This window comes from Oratosquilla oratoria, chromosome 24 (genome assembly GCF_046742065.1).
Source record: "Oratosquilla oratoria isolate Oo_2021 chromosome 24, ASM4674206v1, whole genome shotgun sequence".
Classification (NCBI taxonomy): Eukaryota; Metazoa; Arthropoda; class Malacostraca; order Stomatopoda; family Squillidae; genus Oratosquilla; species Oratosquilla oratoria.
The window spans coordinates 17,582,611-17,605,016 of record NC_134800.1 but is presented as its reverse complement, the minus strand read 5'-3'; the positions used below and the strand labels follow the sequence as shown (position 1 = coordinate 17,605,016).

The following is a 22,406-nucleotide window of genomic DNA, read 5'->3' as shown; positions in this document are numbered from 1 at the left end:
AGAAAACTCTTGGAGGAATCGAGTGGACCTGAGCATACCGTCCTCACATACGGCTTATACCATTCCTTGTATACTTGTAGCAAGTCTATATAACACTGCTCCTTATATTGATATGCTACAAATGTCCTTTAGCAATCAGATCGCATATCAGATAGCAATCCCACAATATTTAAAATCTATAAAAGAAATCTATCTAAATCAATTGAATCTGATTTAAATAAAAGAAAAATAGATTTTCTATATTTTTTAAAAAGATAGAAAAAATTCGCCAACCCTGGTGTCCACTAACCTCATACAATAATATCTGTTAAGTCCGGCTAAAATTGGCATTTTAAAGCATAACAGTGCGTTAAAAATAGTTTCTTATTTCACTATAAAAGTTTATATCAACTTATACTGCATTGAATAAGTCTATAGTTGATATATTTGTCCTATATACAATGTTAGTTTTCTATTTTTGATATATTTGTCCAATATAAGATAGTAGGTTACAAAGAAAGCAATGGCCTCCTCTAGCGGACCCAGGGATCTGGGTGCGCACGTCCTGTGTAATAGTGGTCCTTGAGATATATATATATATATATATATATATATATATATATATATATATATATTTATTTATATATATATATATATATATATGTGTGTGTGTGTGTGTGTGTGTGTGTGTGTGTGTGTGTGTGTGTGTGCTTGTTTGTTAGTTTGTGTGTGTGTGTGTGTGTGTGTGTGTGTGTGTGTGTGTGTGTGTGTGTGTGTGTGTGTGTGTGTGTGTGTGTGTGTGTGTGTGTGTGTGTGTGTGTGTGTGTGTGTGTGTGTGAGTGTGTCTGGGAACCCAACGCTTTACCTCATACATAAATTAATTATGCTATCGATGATTAAGCAAGTTTTGGCTTGAAACCTTGAATCAGCAAAGGCAAACTCTTATCAAGGTTATAACACATTTGGTAACCTTAATAATGAGTGACAAACCAACACCACTACACATAAAATCATGGTGTCCCCCATCGTCTAAGTCTTATCTTTCATATTGATAAACCTCTTCTTATTTTTTTTTCATCATATGAAGAGTAAACAATTACATCACTCCCTCGTCCTTGTTCATTTTGAATATAAAACCTGCCGAAAACACTGGATGTACAATCAACATAGTTACAGGACTCGAACTGGCAGACAGCGTTCGGCTTCCATACTGAGACAATTCCTTCTAGATGCCCCACCGATACATCACGGTGATCTTCACAGATTCTCGACACCTACTCTTGCTGCCGATATGGCCCTTGTCAAAATTATCTCCGTTCTTTTCGCCCTGACATACTCATCAACGTGCACGGGAAATCCGCTCGTCACGGATGCCGACGTTGCCAGATTATCCGGCCTGCTTGAAGACCTTTCCTCTCAACTGCGGGATCTGCACGACAGAGTAACAACCGACCAGGTCACCATCCGTTCTGTCGAAGCCACAGTGAATCGTCTCGTAAGTGAAAATGCTCAGCTGAAAGCGTCCGTTAGACTACTCGAGGACGCCGTTTCACAGAGGGCCCAACTGGAAACCATAAGCAAACGACTTGCTGCGGTGGAAGCTTCGAACTCTGAAGCCAGAGAGTCCAACACCCTCTGCTCGCTCCCCTTCACGGAGGTGTTCGGTCGATGTGTGTACGCAGATTCTAGCAAGTCTGGAGCGTGGGAGGAAATGCGGCAACATTGCAGAACCATGGATTCCGATCTGGTAATCATCGACTCAGCCGATTTCATGTGGCACTTGATCCGCCACCTCCATGAAACAGGTCAAGACAGGAGCAGCTACTGGGTGGGAGGCCATCGCAAAAGCGCCACGGCGGCCTTCCACTGGGTTGATGGCAGAGCTATGAAGATGGGCACGCCTTTCTGGGGACACTGGAATGCCTTAAAACAGCAGCCCTATGATGGTCTATCTGAGCTACACGTCTGTATGGCCGATAAAGGCTTTTATTTCCTTCATAGCTGCGGTCTTAATCACATGCAGCCACCCATATGTCAGAGAACATGAATTCAGTGAACGACTACATCTTTCTACATTTTGCAGCAGATTGGGTCATAAATGTTTTTACGTCAGCATGTCAAAGCATGCCTTCTACAAAGTTAGTCATCAAAAACTTAAACAACAATAGAGCCGTTTTCTGTACCGGGTAGAGGGTCATCATAGATAACAAATTTGCAATCATTCTTTACAGTTTATTGTACCTGAGGTAGTAAATACTTAACGCTTCCTTGTAACTTGGAGTTTACTCATGATTAATAAATGTGATAACCACTGAAAAATATCTTTGTCTTATTTCTGTCCTTTGTCTACGCTACATCATTTCGATACAAAACCTATCACATACATTCCATAGTTGTGACATCAAACCCATCCCGCTCAACAAGATCTGTTGCTAGACACAATGTCCAATCACTGGCCGGTTGGAGGGTCTTCGGTAGGACTTCAATCATGAAAACGAGAAGCACTCGTTGAGATTCGATATATGAAAAGTGAATGCAAAGTACTCTGAAAGGATTTCTCCAAAATTCACTCCGGTATTTTTCTGTACTCTTGTAAAACCCTGATCGATGACACAAGCTCTCGCTATTTTTTCCTACTTTGTGCTATGTTTCTCCAGTCTTGCCAATCTGTTACCCTTAAATTCTCCAGATCTTTCTTTAAGTTGTCTTACCATCTTTTCCAAGGCCTTTCAGGTTGGTTTCTGTCACCTCTAACACGGTCATCCTTTCTTTAAAGTAAACGCCTCAACGGTATCATGCCTAGCCCATTTCAGTCGTATGGGCTTCGCATCATCCATCACACAGGGCAAAGCAAACATTTCCCTCAGTTCTCAGTTGTCTCCCTCTCTACCGTCCCGTTTCTGGATCAGGGGTCGGGTCTGAAATCCTTCTCAGTACCGCTTTAAAGAAAGAAAAGAAGAAGAAAAATCAGCTTTTGTTTGAGCTCCAATGTTATTACCCACGTTTCCCAACCTTACAATAGGACAAACTTTATATTGGTATTATATAGCTTATATTTGTTCCTTCTGCTCACATTTTTTTTTAAATATTCTTTACAATTTAGAAAAATCTAATGGGCTATATGCCGCAGTTCGAGCTTTAACTTCTCTACTTTTAACAAGTTCATTATGCACTGCCCAAGGTACTTGAATTCTGATACCATTTCATAATCTTCACTATTGATCAGCACTGGTGTTCATTGCTCTCTCACCTATTTTACATGCATCAACTTGCTTCAGTTCACATCTATATGGAATTATTTTTTGCTATTTCTACAAATAACGTTATGCTTCTAATCAAGTAAAGATAATTTTGCTCCTATGACGTCAATGTCATTTGCAGACCTTAAAACTCAAACATTTCTAGCCTTCATGCTTATTCCTTGAGGTCGTTGCGGTAGTTCTCTCAGTAATTTTCTCACAAATCTTAAACAGTGATGGTGACTGAATACACCCCTGTCTTTATCTCGGAAGATTCCGTTTGCTGTTCCCCAACTTTGACTAATGCTGTAGTTCATATCTTGTTTATATTAATCACTTAATTGGGGACATATGAAAACTATTTATGGTCTCCCACAATGCATGTTTATAAACACTCTTCAGTATCTCTCATAGAACGTTTAAGATGTTTAAATAACAATGGAGTCTGAATACATCCCTGTCTTTATTACGAAAGCTTCCATTTACTGTTTCCATTTTCTTTTTTAATTTTGGTGAAATATGAAAGTGGTTTAAAAGCACTGTCTTAAGCTTGCCTAAGATCAAGGGAAGCGTGCCTCATCTTCTGGTATTCCCATTTTTTTCATATATTTGCAGGATGATAGAAAAAAAGACCATTCATTGTTCTCTCAAGATTAAAACCACTTTGGTATTCACTTGAAATTTCTTCTGCTATAGGTCTCAATCCGTTATACAGTATGTTATTCTTACCATTACGAGAACAGAGTGAAAACCCCTGTAATTTTCACATCTCTCTCTCTCTCTCTCTCTCTCTCTTTTAAAAGGGGTTATTATTCCATGTCTCCACGTACATGGTAACTGTTAATTTTCCCATGTTCTCAAACAGTCGGTGTAGTTCTTCTTACGTTCTTTCTCCTTGAGTAATTCTCCTCCTATTTTATTTTTCTTCGGGGACTTGTCGTTTTTCATGGCTTTAATTGCCTTCTCTATTTTTGCTCTTGATGTGCCTGGGTTTTCAGTTATATTCTCATTCACACTATCAAAATGACACGATGCTAAAATGAGGACTGTTAAGAATTTGTTTAAATTGGTTTTTCCTTTACTTTTTCTTTTCTTATTAGTGTGTTTTATTCAAAGCTCTCCTCAAAGTCATCATCCCACTCCCACGCAGTCGGAAGTGAGAGAACTCTGTCAGTTGCGGAAAACAGCTATCATAAATGATTACAATGGAAGAGCATAACTAGGTCGGATGCGAAAGAACGAAATAATAGATAAATAAAGAAATAAATGAATAGAAAAAAATAGATAACGATGAATAATAAACTAACAGATAAATAACAATAGATTAATATTAACTCTACCTCCTGAGATTTGAGACCAATATTTCTTGTCTGATCATTCAGTGTGAAAATTTCGTCACAATTTGATCTTGTCAATTTCCTTTAGAATCTTAAAGACCTGTATCAAATCGCCCCCGAGTCTACGCTTTTTTAGGGAAAAGAGATTAATATTCTTTAGTCGATTTTCATATGATTTATTTCTGAAATTTGGAATCAGTTTTGTGGCTCGCCGTTGTATTTTTCCCAATCTGTCTAAAGCATTAATGAGATTCGGTGACCATGCGGAAAGAGCATATTCCAAATGTGGACGAACTAACGACGAACTAACGACATATGGACTTTTAAAATCAAATGATTGTGCAATCAGTCCTGGAATCTTATTTGCTTTCCCAGAGGCTGAAATACACTGCATAGATGATTTGAAAGCATTCCTGATAATTACGCCGAGATCCTTTTCCCTCTCCATTTTTGTTAATGAATTTCCAAATACCTTGTCATCGTACTGTTATTTTTACCCATGTGCATAACCTTACATTTATTTGTATTAAACATCATTAGCCATTTTTCAGACCATTGCTGTAGATTATCTAAATATTCTTAAATATCTAATTAGTTTAAATGATCATTTGCCATTCCACATATTTTTGGATCATCGACAAATTTGGAAACAATAGATTTAAATCCGTGGTCTATATAATTTATAAATACTATGAATAGAAGCAGCCCAAGAACGGAATCCCGAGGAACTCCACTTGTAACACTTTTTTTCATCTAGAAGTTTTGCCATTTAAAACAACTCTGGTTACGACCATTTAACCATTTATTAGACTGTATCAAAAGCCTTTGCATAATCCAGATATATTAAATCTATATTGTTTCTTTTGTCAAAATTTGAGATGACTGTGTTGTAGAATTCGAGTAGGTTAGTCATACAAGAACGTTTCCGTCTGAATCCATGCTGGCTATTATTTCTTAAGTAATTACTTTCTGAATGGAGTAGATGGTGCCATGGGTAGGTTTTACGAGAATGGCTGAAACAGACGCCGTTTTGGGGATAGAATCAATAAATCAAAATTGCAATATATGAAAAACGAAAGAGTTTTTTGTGTAACTTATTTAGCTATTACTAACTTTGGGAAATACTAACAATTAATTCCAGTAAAATAAGACACTTTCTATTTACAAAGTGACAATTTAAATCCGGAGAGCCCGACACTTGCTCTCTCCTTTTCATGGAGGTGTTCAGTCGATACGTGTACGCGGATTCGAATAAATCTGGAATGTGAGAAGAAACGCGGCATCATTGCAGAACCATGGACTTCAATCTGGTAATAATTAAGTCAGCAGATTTCATGTGGCATCTGATCCGTTACCTCCGCGTAACAGGTCATGACAGTAGTCGCCAAAGGAAGCTGTGTGACCCCGTTATATTATATTTTGCTCTGCTGAGCACATTTTTCTGTGTACCAGGGGGCTCGTCCCCCCACCCCAACGCGCAGGATGGAGTCCTCAACTCCATCCCTGCAAACTAGGAGGACTTCCCCTGACGACCCTAATATCGACCCGGACAAGGCTAGACACGTGTTTCTTCATTCTGACCACACCCGATTAGCTGACCTAAACCCATTTATGCTCAAAAAATGTCTTGAACAATTTACCAATGATATCAACCAAGTTAAGAAACTTAGAAGCGGAGACCTCCAAGTTACCACCAACTCTGGAAGAGCTACACGCGATCTTCTTAAGGCTAGGAAATTCCATTCCTTCGATGTTGTTGCATCCCTCCCTAGGTCACTCAACTCCTGCAGAGGAGTAATCCACTGCAGAGATTTGATGACCATGGAAGAATGTGACATCCTCGAAGAAATGAAATCTGAAGGAATATTAGATGTCAAATTTATAACGCGATTGGACCGAGAAAGGAACATGCGAGTGAACACGCCACTAATAATCCTCACTTTCAACTCGACAACCCTCCCTGACCACGTTAAAATTGGATACATCCATGTCCCAACACGACCATATGTCCCCAATCCTTTGCGCTGCAACAAATGTTTCAAATATGGTCACCTAGCCAAATTCTGCAGCAAACAAACAGTCGTATGCGGTAAATGTGCAGGCGAACATCCTATGGATGCTTGCTCTGCAAAGGTGTTTCAATGTGTTAACTGCCCCTCCAATAACAACCATGCATCCACTTCCCGAGACTGTCCCACTTTCAAATTAGAAAAAGAAATCTGTACAGAGAAAGCAACTTGTGGCATATCCTTTTACGAAGCAAGGAAGCGTGCGATGGAAAGACTAGTTACCCCAACTAGTACTTCCGGAGCAACTTCCTATGCTTCGGCTATCAAAAAAACCTACAGAACCATTGAAACGCAAACTGAGAGCAAGCACTCCAAGGACAAAGAACACCGCCAAAGTAACAGGCAAACTCACTCGCACCTTCCTTCCCCGGCCATCCCAGAGCCTTCCAAACGTGTGCCCACACGTACTGAAGAGGATGTCAGTATGGAGATCTCCGTTTCCCAAAAACGACTTTTAAGTCCTATTACCAGCCCAGACCGTTCATCCGGGGCTAAACACACCTCTCCCACTAAGGTCAAGAAAGGAAGAAACCGAAGCAGATAAAAAAAAAAAAAAAAAAAAAAAAAATCCAGTGGAATTGCCGAGGTGTTAGAAGTAAATTAAATGACTTAATAATTTTTAACTCGCTCAACAACCCCTCAGTTATTTGTCTACAAGAGACTCATCTTAACCCCAGTGTAGAGTTCAAACTGAAGAACTACACCACCTATAGGAAGGACAGGTTGGCGCCTGGAGGGGGGGTCGCAGTTGCAGTCAGCGACTGCCTTCCCCAAGTGGAACTACCACTGGCCACGACCTTGGAAGCAGTCGCTATAAAAACGAAACTGCACAACAAACTCGTAACCATCTGCTCCTGTACCTACCTCCCGACCCTCGTTTTCCACTAGAGGAACTAAACGGGTTGATAGAACAACTACCCCACCACAAACTGATAGTGGGAGATTTCAACTCCCACCATCGCATGTGGGGTAGCAACAAAACCTCTCCACGAGGGGAGCAGATGGAAGAAGTGCTCAACACTAACAACCTGGTCCTCCTAAACACTGGCAGTCCCACTCGAGTAGACAATACTAGGGGTTCATTTTCATGTATAGATTTATCCATATCATCTCCTGCGTTGTCTGACATCACACAATGGCACACGCATGACGACACCATGCTCAGCGATCATTTCCCAGTAATACTAAAAATAGGGGGTGACCACGCTACGGCTCCTCCAGCCTACGGAGACAACTCACCCCCTCCCTGTCCCAAATTCAACATCAAAAAAGCCAACTGGGAAATGTATCGCACAACCACCAACGTCAACATCACAGGGGATAATATGGATGACAAAATATTCAATTTATCAAACTGAATTTTGAATTCAGCTATTAAGCATATACCAAAAACCTCGGTATTTCACAAGCATAGAGTTCCCTGGTGGACATCAGACTGCAGAAAAGCACTTTGCAAGCGGAATAGGGCTTACCGAACTTTTAGACATAACCTTATTGCACCAAACTTTATTACTTAAAAAAAAAAAAACGCAAGCAGAGGCCCGTAGAACAATAAAACAAGCCAAACGAAAGTCTTGGCATGATTACATCTCCACAATAAACGCAAACACTCCTCTATCACAAATCTGGTCAGCCGTCCGTAAAATCGACGGCAAATACACACCAAACATTAAGACCCTAACCATTGGAAACACGTTTGTAGATGCTCCCCTGGACATCGCAAACACAATCGCAGACACATTTACGCAAACAAGCAACACAAATAACTATTCACCAACCTTTTTACAACACAAACAAAGACGGGAAGCAGAACCTCTGATCTTCCATACACAGACACACCACGATTATAACACCCCCTTCCAACTACACGAGCTTCAACAAGCCTTAAGCTCGTGTAGAGGAACCTCTGCTGGCCCAGATGAGATTAGGTATGAGATGCTGCAACATTTGAATTCAATTTCACTGAAAAAATTATTGGAAATATACAACGCAATTTGGATTAGTCAAGAATTCCCAAAAACATGGAGACATGCCCACGTCATACCTATCCTCAAAAAGGGGAAGGACCCAATGAGTCCTTCCTCTTATCGCCCTATAGCGCTTACCAACTGCTTATGCAAAGTATTAGAACGTATGGCCAATAACAGATTAAAATTCATCCTAGAGTCTCAAAATTTAATAGTTCCTGCCCAATGTGGTTTCAGGAAAAATAAAAATAGTCTTGACCATTTGGTCAACTTAGAACAAGATATCCTCTCCTCCTTCGAGAGGAAAGAATATCTTGTTGCTTGTTTTTTAGATTTAGAAAGAGCCTACGACATGGCATGGCGACGTGGTATCCTCGAAAAACTATGCCCTTGGCCTTAGAGGGAATCTCCCTATTTTAATTCAAAATTTTCTAAAAGACCGTACATTTTCGGTCAAAAATCAAAATTTCTTTTCAACAACACGCACACAAGAAAATGGCGTACCACAGGGAAGTGTGTTAAGTCCCACATTATTTATGTTGCTGATAAACGATATTCTACCCGCTCCACCTCGGAACCTTAAATACTCATTATACGCTGACGACGTCGGAATCTGGCATTCCTCACCGAACGCCAAGTTTTCCGGCTCTCGCGTACAACTGGCCCTGGACTCGCTCCAGGACTGGTCTGACAAATGGGGATTTAAGTTTTCGGAATTAAAGTCAACAGTAATTGTATTTTCACGCAGAGCCCAGGCAGAAATAAATCTGCAATTACATGGTAACCCCATTCCAGTACAAAACTCAACCTTTTTCCTTGGCCTGAAACTGGACTCCAGGCTAAACTGGAAGGCCCATGTAAAATACCTAGTTGATGCGTGCAACAAGAGAATTAATTTGCTACGTAAACTAACGGGCACAAATTGGGGAGCAGATAGGAAATCCCTGCTAATGATTTATAAGTCCCTGATTAGATCTAAACTAGACTATGGGTGTCAGATATATGGTTCGGCAACACCAACCACGTTACAACCCCTGAACATCATCCAAAACAAAGGCCTATGAATAGCACTTGGAGCATTACGCTGCACAAGAATCGAGAGGCTGGAGGTTGAAGCAAACGTACCCCCCCTCCACTACAGGCGCGAACTCCTTGCACTCCGATACGTCGCCAAAGTGCTCCGTATCCCTCGACATCCCTGCAAGGAGACCATCAAACAACACGAACACTTCACCAACTCCAGCCTAAATCCCCTTTCCATCAGGATCCGATCCTTGTGTGAGCAGTATTCAGTACCACTGTGGTCAATAGAACAGATGGAAGCCACCCACTTACCACCGTGGAAAAACATCGCCCCGAAGGTCAACATCAATCAAGACCTCAAGAAGAATACGTCTTCCACAGAAGAACTGAGACAGAAGACCCTGGAGACCATCCATAAGTACAATGACCACAGGGCACTATACACTGATGGCTCCAAGTGCGGCCCCAAAACTGGGACAGGGTTATACTGCAACAAAACCCGGATGATGTTCAGATTGCCGGACCATACGAGCATATATATCGCCGAACTCTACGGTATATATCAAGCCTTAGAATATGCTCAATCTGACACACATAGTAATTTCGTCATATTCACAGATTCACTAAGTGCACTTCAGTCAATTAAGTCAGGTAACCATATGGAGAACTTCCTCTTGGGCAAAATCATTAGCACATTGTCGATAACTAACAAGTCCATTACTCTCTCTTGGGTTCCCAGTCACATTGGGATCTTCGGGAATGAGAAAGCGGACACCTTAGCCAAAACTGCCTTAGAAATAGACTCTATTACCGACATACCCCTGGACATAGGAACCTTCAACTCTGTGTTAAGAAAACAATTACACACCCACTGGCAACTCCAGTGGAACAATCTCGACATCTCGCACAAACAAAAGGAACACATAACAGATTGGTCGACATCATACAGAAATAACAGACAGGAGGAAATCGCCATAGCAAGACTGAGGATGAATTCGACCCGCCTCACCCACCTAAACCCATACATTAATGGCGTATTTCCTCCCCAATGCAACACCTGCAACACTATACTATCCATAAGACACATACTCCTACACTGCTCAAGATGCAACACACAGCGCCAAGCGCTTATACAACACTGCAAACTTAAGAAAATTCAGCTAAGCACCACAAATCTTTTGACCGACGACCGTTTACTTATTGACAAATTAGTATTTTATTTGCGCACTACAGGACTATTGTGGAAATTATAATGGTAGATTAAAAAGGATCGCAGGTTCACACCAGGCTTAATGACCTCATTATAGGTCGATAGCCTTAAAGATAAAAAAAAAAAAAGACTCGACCAGGCTTAATAACCTCATTATAGGTCGATAGCCTCAAAGATCCAACAAAGATTCGACAGACAGAATATGTAACCTATTAAAACTCTAACTTCCTTCTATTTCATTCTTTCCTTGCACTGGCCCCTCAAATTCACCCCTACCCCCCTCTTTCCCATCTTATCTATCCTGCCCTTTACTTACTCACTCGACAGACTTGCCTCTAGCTAGCTGCCAGCTTCGCCCCCCCACCCCTCTGGATTGTAATAATCATTGCTTGAACAACCGACGACTCGACGTGCCAGGTTTCAGTCTTACCCGTTCTATATTTTCTACATATCTCATTCCCCATTTATTTCTATTGTGTATTAGGATTAATACTAATATTGCTTTGTTAGTTTATGTTGTCTCTGTTTGATTCTATTTCATACTGGAATATTAAATGGAGGACTCTTTCAGCATACCAATAGTCTGATGCCATGCCTCAAAAACAGAATACACGCAGCCACTCACACCATAACAACACGCCGAAGGGATGCGGAACGAGCCACCAGTGTCTCCATTCAACACCACGACCACTTCCTACCCAGCCGCCACAAGTATCGCCGACGCGGACCCATGGTACGGAGACACAATGTTATCAGTGCTCGGCTCAGACTCGGATATCGACCTGTGTGGCAAATATCCCAGGCGGAAGACATGCCACATTACTCATCATGCAGGCTGTGTAACCGCCCTAAAGCCAACACTCTTGAACATTACTGTCTCCAATGCCCCATTGTGACAGACAGTATTCCACAAAGACAAGACATGATAGCTGTATGTAAATATTTACTTAGTGACGACAACTTAGATACACTCCTAGCTCGCCACCCCCATTTTGGGGGATTTTGATTGTTAGAATCCAACCATACCTCCTTTTGTATCTCTTTACATAATACTATGACTAATATACTATTGTTTGTCGCCCTCAGAAGCAATGAATTTATTAAACGGTGGACCATCTTACCAAGGCAGCCTATACCTACGTCATGGACGTCACGCGCAATGCTCACCCTATCATGCCTTAAAACAAGATACGAGTACACGCAGCCACTCATGCCATGTCAACACACCGAAAGATGCGGAACGGTCTACCGATATCCCCATACGACGACCACCTCCTACCCAACCGCCACAAGTAACGCCGACGCAAGACCATGGTACGAAGGCACAATAATGTCAGTGCTCGGCTCGGACTTGGGAGTCGACCTGTGTGACGGGGCTCCCAGACGGATGATATGCCACGGTGATCACCGTGCGGGCTGTGTAACCGTCCTAACACAAACACCCTTGGTATTATTGTCTCCAGTGACCCATAGTGACAGACAATATTCCCCGGAGACGGGGCATGATGATTATATGTAAACACTTACATAGTACCACTATCCCGCCATCACCATTTCGGGGGATCCTGAATGATTATTGTATTATGTCTCTCCATTTAAAGAATGTGTGTAATATATGACATGTCCTGTAACACAATGCTGTGATAGATGTACTATTGTTTGCCGCCCACGGGCGTAATAAATTTATTAAAACCAAATAGTCTGATGCGTTTCTACATCCCCATTCTAACTTTGTTGTGGCTTGGGCACTCGGTAAGCCCTTACAGTTAACAAGTATCTTTCTAGCCTGAGTCATAACACTTGGAATGCAATCGCTCATCATCAACGTTCAACTCACTATAAGTCTGTTGTCGTAGCCAGAGATGTTTGAGGAAGCGTCAAACAACGCATCTAGTGCTTTTACCTGCGCCAAGGAAATGGCTATAGATGGCAGTTTTGTAGACATTGCTTATATTATATGAGAAAGGATGTTTAATGCATATGATTATGCAGTGTTACCTGTAAAAAAGATGTATTACAGCAAATGAATATTCATGCAAATGAAATACAATAGTAGTTAACTGTACTTGGTAGTGTTACCCCTTGGGATCCCCGTGTGTCAGAAACAATATGACGTCACCAACCTCTGGTAAAAAAAAAAAAAGAAAAAAAAAAAAAAAAAAAAAAAAAAAAAAAAAAAAAAAAAAAAAAAAAAAAAAAAAAAAAAAAAAAAAAAAAAAAAAAAAAAAAAAGAGAAAAAAAAAAGTGAGGTTACGTCCTATATTTGTTTGTTATGTGACTGCACTTTATTGGTGTAAATATATTTCATATTATATTTTTTTCCTATTTCATACATATCTTTCTATTGTTTTTTGATGTGCCTTATCAGATTTATGTGTACATTTTAGAAATACAGGTGGTCAACCTTCGATCGACGACTTCTGAACTAGGTTCCAACAAGGTAGTTCCTCAGCAGTGGGCTTCTTCCAAAGAATTCTCTATTTCTCACATATTAGTCGTACCACTTCTTGTAACTAAACAAATCGTCGCAGAAGACTATCAAGACTCCAGAATCTAGCTTATCACGCCTCAAATAATTCGAGAGCCAGCGAACTATACTGCATTTTTTGTGTTAGGATAAGGGACATTCGTGTTTTAGTACAGTTGTTATAACATTGAGAGGAAGCTTTAGAAACAAAAGTTTTTTTATTTTATCACTCTCAGACTAAATTTGAATAAAAGTTTGAAAACATACATTGCGTTTCATTTGAATACCTTGTCTCGAATATTGACGCATCAAGACCAAAATAGATATCTTTATCATTGGGGAGATAAATTAAGATCACCACTGTCCGTAATAGCTGGTCCCTCTGCCTTTCATCTCCACGGCGCGGCGTCTTAATACCACCTTCAGATCTCCCTTTTAATGCATTTGATCCTACTGACATGATAACCTTCCCAATCAACAAGATCTACGCGTAGCCTGTGGAAATGCAATTGCACATAACGGACAATCACTTGTGTCTGAGCAAGTTTCAGAATTCTGTAAATCAGAAGCACTCAACAGATACATTTGAGATATCAGGAGGGGTACGAACACAAAGTATTTGGAAGTATTGTCTTGATGAATTGTATAAATAAAAGAAGGGAGCATTGAATTATGGTTTTGGACGTGTTTGAAATGTTCCCTGTTTTTACTCATAGAATTTTAGAGTATTCAAGCTGTGCTACTGAATAATGTTTGATAATACTAGTCAGGATCACAAAATGGATAATTAACTCAATTATTTAAAACCTCATTTAACCCAAGAAATCTACCTATGATCTCTTATCCTGTTGCCCCATATTATTACTAGTCTTTTTTTTTTATATATATAAGATGTTCGATCGCGTCAACAAATACGTAGAGAAGACCGATGGTTTCTGTTCACATTGGGTGCTGAAGACGTCTTATCACTGGTAGTGTAGTAAGCCCAAAAACCATTAGACGATTGCCCTGGTTATGCCTTCATGGTCTGTAAGGATGTGGAAAAGCATTCGATACTGTCTGGTACGAGGGTTTAAGTACAAATTATACAACTACTTCGACTTGACATACCGTTCACACTTTTGTTCTGCAATATCAACATAAACCATAACTACACAAGTAAACACAAAACAGCTAAGATCTTTAATCGTAATTCTGTAGATTTGTTTGTGGTCTACGTTGGGTTTGAAGGCGTTGAGACAAACGAAATTATGGTTTGCTTCCTTTAATCTTTCCGTCTAAACTGGTCTACATCTCGAATCATTCCACGACGAAAACTCTGGCGGTTGCCAATGGTACTGTTTGTACATACAAGAGGTGGCTGTTGCCAAATTAAAAAGTTATGTATAATTCATTCTCTACTATCTACTGCTTACTCTACCTCTACAATGTTCAATACAAGAACAGACTATGGACACTTGAAGTTGGTAATGTCGCTTGCAAGTGTGGACATCTAAGGGACTGAATATTTCCTTCAATCATCTTGCAACGATTCAAAACATTTGCCGGGGCATACGCATAGAAGCAGAGAAGATGTATTCAAACTTACGACTAGAAACGCAAGAGTATCTACTTTCTCTGAAGCAATACCATCGGAACAAACGCGAAAACAATTCTTGGAATCAACAAGAGAAATATCAAAGTAGAGGGTCTTGACAATGTGCTCCGAAGCACATTGGATATCACCCTGACTTAGACTACATAATTTCGCATTCAGGAATGGAGAGCTAAGGCGACGTTAGGCAGGTTAAAACGCTTCAAATGTATAACACAGCAAACGTGGGCTTTATCCAGGACTCACCAGGTAGAAAAATAGGGTTCATCTCCAGGATCGAACCTAATGACATCTAAAAAAACAACTTCTCTCGGGAGGATTGGAACGTTGGCCTCTCACACAGCAGAAGTCAGATATCAACTGATTCCTCATTGAGAACACGAGCATACACACGCACACACACGCACACACACACACACACACACACACACACACACACACACACACACACACACACACACACACACACACACACACACACACACACACACACACACACACACACACACACACACACACACACACACACACACACACACACACACACACACACACACACACACACACACACACACACACACAAGCAAACAAAGAAACTGAAATAAAGCATACCCAATAATACCCAGTAGTGGACAACTTGGAGTAGATTTCTATCTTTGTTCGAATTGTTACTGTCCCACACGAAAAACTCGATTTACATGGGAAATGAGATAATCTGGTAAACTGGATTAGAAACTGCTTGAACATTCATAAACAGTGCGCTATTCTGAATTGATTTGTTTTTACCCAGAAATATATGCAGTTCATCATGGTTCAGTTCTATGGCCACTTTTGCTTTTTACATCCATCACACTGACGGTGATGATACTAAGCTATGTACAATAGCAAATGATCGCTAGAATCAATTAGACATTTAAAGATATTTGGAGAAAGTAATGAAATTGATTTGAAGCGTGATGTTATTATACAAGTAAAGGAATAATTAGTATATATACACATTATTAGAAATAATAAACAAAATAAATAATAAAAAGAACTTTAGCGTAATTATTATTAATGACCTTAAAAGATATAAGCATGGTATTTCTTCCTCGGAGAAAGCACACAGGAAACTGGGGTTGGTAAGGTTCATTTCTGGCTTCAAATGTCTCGCTGATATCAGCCAATTATAAAGGTCTTTGATCCGTCCATACTTGAAATGCACTATTTGTGTATTATCCTGAAATCTCACTAAAGATATTGATACATTGGAAAGAGTGCAGCGGGATATCACAAAACTCAAATCTAATATAAGAAACAAAGCATAAGAAAACCGCTTATAACATTTAACTTAGTCGCTCAGAAAATAAAGAGGAGACGGAAATGATTCAAGTCTTTAAGGTTTGGAAGAGAATTACCAACACCAAAAGATAAATTACATCCTCTGTATATAATAACAGGATTGTAATTAATGATCTGAATGTGTCAGGACGTAAATTCAAATTCGAAGTAGAGAGAAACAAATTTGCCACCTGCTTCCTCAGAAAGCTTCTAGTTGTGGGAACTGAATATAATGCAGTTCAAAGTTTTAAAATTCTTTTGGATGAAAATCAAAGCATTTTATTTTTCATCCGACTACGTTATAGATCGATAGGTCCTCGCCATATTCATTATCTTTGATGGTAATGAGACTCCACTAATTACAATTATAAACAAAGATATTATCCCTAAGTTCTCGCTCTTCCATTCTCTAAATATAGATTACACGAGCAATACCAGAAGGATGACCAAGAACTCAGCTACGATACTAAAGAAGGAAGATAGAATTCTGCGTCCGTATGGAGACCGACGGTTCCCTTACTTTTCCTAGCAATACATCTCAGCGATCCTCGAAGGTCTTCGACAGCTCTCACTCTTGTGGCCGGCATAATTCTTGCCAAAATTATCTTTGTTCTTCTCAACCTGATATACTCATCAACGTGCACAGGGAATCCACTCGTCAATGATTCCAAAGTTGCAAGATAATCCATCCTGATTTGAGGAACTTGCCTTTCTGCAGGGGGGATCTGCACGACATAGCAACAACATGAACAACGACTCACTGCTGTGAAAGCCTTGAACTCGTCTCAAGATATTACATTCAGCGTCCAAATGCTTATCTGGGTAGGCGGTAACGGATAGTGACATCACCTGCTTGCTTCCAGACAGTGAGTTGTTTGGTCAATCTTCGCCTTCATTTTTTTTTTTTTTTTTTTTTTTTGTGAATCAGTGGAGGGAAGACATAATCCGTGAAGCCAACTTCTTATCTGTAATTTCGATTATAACACGTCTGATCTGATAATCTTATTGATAAGAAAGACATGGCGAGATCAACCAAAATTATGTAGGTGTTGGGATTGGTGTTCAGTAAGATTTTGCTATGGTCATTACTTGAGGATTCGCCCCAAATTAAAATCACCCTAGCATTACACAAAAATCTGCTTTAACTGTGCCTCCTCACGCACAACAGAACAAACTCGGAACTCTGATTCCTTGCTCCTCACCACTTCAACTAAAACCTTATCTTTCGCGTAGATAAGCCTTCAACAACATCTTTATCATAATAAGTATAGACCACCACATCACTCCCTCGTCCTCGCTCCCTCTCCACCTCCTCACTATATAAAGGAAGCTAACGACGCCGGATGGACAATCAACAAGTCGGCTACGGCAGTAGAATCAACAGACAAAATCTAGCCTCCGTACAGAGACTCGTTTCACCTCCTGCTTCTCCCTCCAATACACCTGGGTGATCCCAACAAACCTTTGTCACCTCTCACTCCAGCTGCCGGCATGACTCTTGCCAAAATTTTCTTCGTTCTTCTCACCCTGATGAACCTATCATCGTATACTGCAAATCCGCTTGCCACGGAGACAGACGGTACCAGATTTTCTGGTTTGCTTGAGGACCTTGGCTCGAGACAAGAGGATCTGCACGACAGAGTATCAACCAGCCAGGTCACCATCCGGTCTGTAGAAGCCACAGTCAATCGTCTCGTCAGTGAAAATGCTCAGCTGAAAGCGTCCGTCAATCTCCTTGAGGAAACCGTTTCACAAAAAGCCCAACTGGACGATATAAGCAAACGACTAGCCGCGGTTGAAGCTTCGAGCGCTGAACCCAGACAACCCGATGCTGCGTCCAAGTGTGTTTCTCGCGAAGTGATGACGGCTAAGGACACCACCTGCTCTCATCCCTTCACGGAGGTGTTTGGTCGATGTGTGTTCGCAGATTCGACCAAGTCTGGAGGGTGGGAGGAAGTGCGGCAACACTGCAGAACCATGGATGCCGATCTTGCAGTCATCGACTCGGCAGACTTTCTCTGGCATCTCATCCGTCATCTCCAGGAAACGGGTCAAGACAGGAGCAGCTACTGGGTGGGAGGCCATCGCAAAAGCGGCACCTCGGCCTACCACTGGGTCGATGGCAGCCCTATGAAGATGGGCACGCCTTTCTGGGGATACTGGAACGACTTCAAATCCCAGCAGCCCTATGATAATACAATCGAGCTATACATATGCATGTATGATAAAGGCCTATACTTCCTCCATAGCTGTGGCCATAATATGCCACCTATCTGTCAGGGGAAGTGAGGTCAGTCAATAAACAAATAATTTGATCTTTGTAACTGATTCTATCACGCTAACAATCTGAGACAACAGTCTAGAGACTATGTCTGTACCGAGTAGAGTCGTTATCTTGGATAGCAGTTTTGTAATCACTCTTTCTTTATTGACATATCACATGACTTGAGGAAGTAAATAATAAATAACCGTTCGTCGTGACTATGTGGCTTTTCATTCAGGAATTTATCCACACCAAATAAAGGCAATGAACACAGGAAATATATCTTTGCTTTAATTCTGTCTTTCGTTTCCAGAGTGTATTAATATTACTCTCAGTGCTTCCTTTTATTCAACTTGACACTTTCCTTATCCTACTGACGTCATAGCCACCAAGTTTTCTTCGTGCCCTATGGGGTTGCAGCTGGACATGCCGAACAATCACTTGTGTCTGCGTTAGTTTCGACATTCTGAAGATCAGAAGTACTCAATTTTTGAGATATCAGGAGGGGTATGATTACAGTGTTTTGGAAATATTGTTTTGATGAAAAGTATGAGTGAAATAAAAGCGTATTGAGTGGTAAGTTTGGACGTGTCTTTAATGTTTCCTGTTTAAAGACTTGTTACGGTCTTTAGAATATTCAAAATGTGCTACTGAATAATTGATGATAATACTAGCCAAGGTGACAAATTTGATGCTCCTCCTTTCAATTACACAAAACCTCCTGTAACCCAGGAAACCCACCTGTGGCCTCTTATCCTCTTGTCACATATCATTACTAGAGCTTTATGATAAGATGCTCGATCATGTCCTCTGCCATTGTGTCAACAGACACGTAGAGAAGAACGATGTCCTTTAGAAACTGTCAGTTTGTTTTCCGTTCACATCGGGGTGATGAAGACGTTTTCTCACTAATAGTGTAGCGAGCCCAAAGACCGCTAGACGATCGTCGCGGAAACCTGTAACTACATAAGTAAACATCAAAGAATGAAGAGAACTTTACACGTGATGCAAAACATACTTGCCTGGACGTAGACATAGCAGCGGAAGAGATGTATCAAAACTTACGAGCAGAAATGCAGAAAGCAAAACCAACAGTACAAGTACGAATATATTTCTTCAAATAAACAAGAGGAACATCTAAGTAAAAGGTCTTGACAATGTCCTTGCGAAGCACATTGGACAGCACGCTGACCTAGACTACACACTTTCGCATTCAGGGATGGAGAGTTAAAGCTGCGCTCGGCAGGCTATAAAACGTGGGATTTATCCAGGATTCGCAAGGGAATGGGATTCATTTCCTCGATCGAACCCAATGACATTTAGAAAAACAACCTCTCTGGAGAGGTTTGTAACGTTGGCCTCTCACACGCGATAAGTTAGATCAATTGAGTGTTCGTTGTAAACACACACACACACACACACACACACACACACACACACACACACACACACACACACACACACACACACACACACACACACACACACACACACACACACACGCGCACACACACACACACACACACACACACACACACACACACACACACACACACACACACACACACACACACACACACACACACACACATACACACACGCACACACAGACACGTACACATACATGTACACATGGTACATGTCTTTATTCAAAAGTTAGAAAATAGCCGCATTTTGAGAATGAGCTAATAAAAATCTTATATTTGAAGTAATTCGTAGATAAATATTTCTAACGCGTTCACAAATCAATGTGAAGCACTTACAAAGGATTACAAAGGCGGAGCATGCCGACAGGAGACCTTTTGATCCATATCTAGGTCGGATGCAAAAAAAAAAAAAAAAAAAAAAAATCATATTAATAATAAATTAAAACTATAATAATGTAAAAATAACAAATAAAATACATAAATAAATGCATAGGTATAGTTGAATAACAAACAAAAAGGTAAATAGTAAATGATTATAAATTGACATATAACTAATAATAAATGAGAATCAGACAGACAAATTATAACAAAACAAAAACAAATAATATAACATAAATTATAATCATTACAGCATCTTACTTAGGTATTTATCTAAATGATTCTTAAAGCTTCGAACTGAACTACATTGCACTACCTGTGCAGGAAGTTTATTCCATTCATTAACTACACGGTTGGCAAAGTTGTTTCTACCTACTTCCAAATTGAATCTATTTCCGGACAGTTTGAGACCATTGTTTCTTGTCTGATTCTCATTCAATGTGAAAATTTGGTCACTTTTGATGTTGTCAATTCCCTTTAAAATCTTAAAGACCTGTATCAAGTCACCTCTGAGTCTACGCTTTTTCAGGGAAAACAGATTCATGTGCTTAAGTCGATTTTCGTATGATTTATTTTTGATATTTGGAATAAGTTTTGTGGCTCGCCGTTGTACTTTTTCCAGTCTGTCAATGTCTTTAATGAGATTCAGTGACCATACGGAAACAGCATATTCCAAATGTGGACGAACTAACGATTTATATAGCTTGTTAATGAGTGATGGACTTTTGAAATCAAAAGATCGCGCAATCAATCCTAGAATCTTATTTGCTTTCTCAGAGGCTGAAATACACTGCTTGGATGATTTGAGGTCGTTACTGATAATTACGCCGAGATCTTTTTCACTATCCACTTTTGTTAACGAATTTCCAAATAACTTGCAATCGTACTTACTGTTATTTTTACCTATGTGCATTACCTTGCATTTACTTGTGTTAAATTTCATTAGCCACTTTTCAGACCATTGCTGTAATTGATCTAAATCTTCTTGAATATCTAATTGGTTTGAGTGATCATTTGCCACTCCGCACAGTTTTGTATCATCAGCAAATTTGGAAACAGTAGATTTTAGTCCATTGTCTATATCATTTATATATACTATGAATAGAAGTGGCCCAAGAACGGGACCCTGAGGAACTCCACTTGCAACATTTTTCCATCCAGAAGTTTTTCCATTTAAAACAACTCTCTGTTTTCGACCTTTCAACCAATTACTAGTCCAACCTAATAGGCTACCACTTATTCCATGCAAAGCTAATTTAGTAAGTAGTCTTTCGTGTGGGACGGTATCAAAAGCTTTTGCAAAGTCTAGATATATTAAATCTATATTGTTTCTTTTGTCATAATTCGAGATAACTGTGTTGTAGAATTCGAGTAAGTTAGTCACGCAAGAACGTTTCCGTCTGAAACCATGCTGGCTATCATTTATCAAACGGTTACTTTCTAAATGATATTCGATATCATCTCTGATGATAGTTTCCATTATTTTTCCTACGATTGAAGTCAAACTTATAGGCCTATAGTTATTTGGTTTCTTTTTGTCACCTTTTTTGAATATGGGAGTAACGTTAGCTAGCTTCCATTCTCTTGGGACATCTCCGGATATGATGGATTTCTTGAAAATAATTTCTAATGGAACAACAATCTCATTTTTCATTTCCATTAAGATTCTTGGATGCCAACCGTCAGGCCCTGGTGTTTTATTAACTTTGAGTTTGTCTATACAATCATAAACACCAACTGTATTGGGGATAATACTGGTTTTGAATAGAATAAAAGGAAGCCTACCTCAAACAGAAAAAAAAAAAAATCCAAGGAACTACCTCGCATCACATGGCTATCATCTTCAACAGTCATAATTGTGCATTATCATGACGTCTAGCCTCCAGGAACGATATTCTTATATGCTCCCCAGACAACACCAACAATCATGTCAGATCACAATATGTACAATAATGAGTTAATATAGGCATACCCAATATCAGTAAGGAATCATTTGAACATTTCTCAAACGTTATACTGTGTTTTCTATATAAGATGAAAAATATGAAGATGCACTCTTTCAAAGACAATCCTAACAAAAAGTTATAATAAATAGATTTATGTTCTTCGTGATGTTATATAAACATCCTTATC

General features: G+C 39.9%; 2 protein-coding genes across 2 annotated transcripts; both read left to right on the top strand.

The window, feature by feature from the left end:
* Positions 1–1,070: 1,070 nt before the first annotated feature.
* Positions 1,071–2,259, top strand: LOC143038230 (uncharacterized). The gene has a single exon (XM_076207239.1). It carries the CDS (start codon positions 1,133–1,135, stop codon positions 2,024–2,026), a length of 894 nt encoding a protein of 297 aa, XP_076063354.1. The 5' UTR covers positions 1,071–1,132; the 3' UTR covers positions 2,027–2,259.
* A 15,285-nt stretch (positions 2,260–17,544) lies between these two features.
* LOC143038499 (uncharacterized) lies at positions 17,545–18,687 on the top strand. Its single transcript, XM_076207744.1, has one exon. It carries the CDS (start codon positions 17,697–17,699, stop codon positions 18,492–18,494), a length of 798 nt encoding a protein of 265 aa, XP_076063859.1. The 5' UTR covers positions 17,545–17,696; the 3' UTR covers positions 18,495–18,687.
* The last annotated feature ends 3,719 nt before the right edge of the window (positions 18,688–22,406 follow it).

What these genes read in the sequence shown, in the direction of transcription:
- LOC143038230 (XM_076207239.1), top strand. Translation starts at nt 1,133, where the DNA reads ATGTACAATCAACATAGTTACAGGACTCGAACTGGCAGACAGCGTTCG.
- LOC143038499 (XM_076207744.1), top strand. Translation starts at nt 17,697, where the DNA reads ATGACTCTTGCCAAAATTTTCTTCGTTCTTCTCACCCTGATGAACCTA.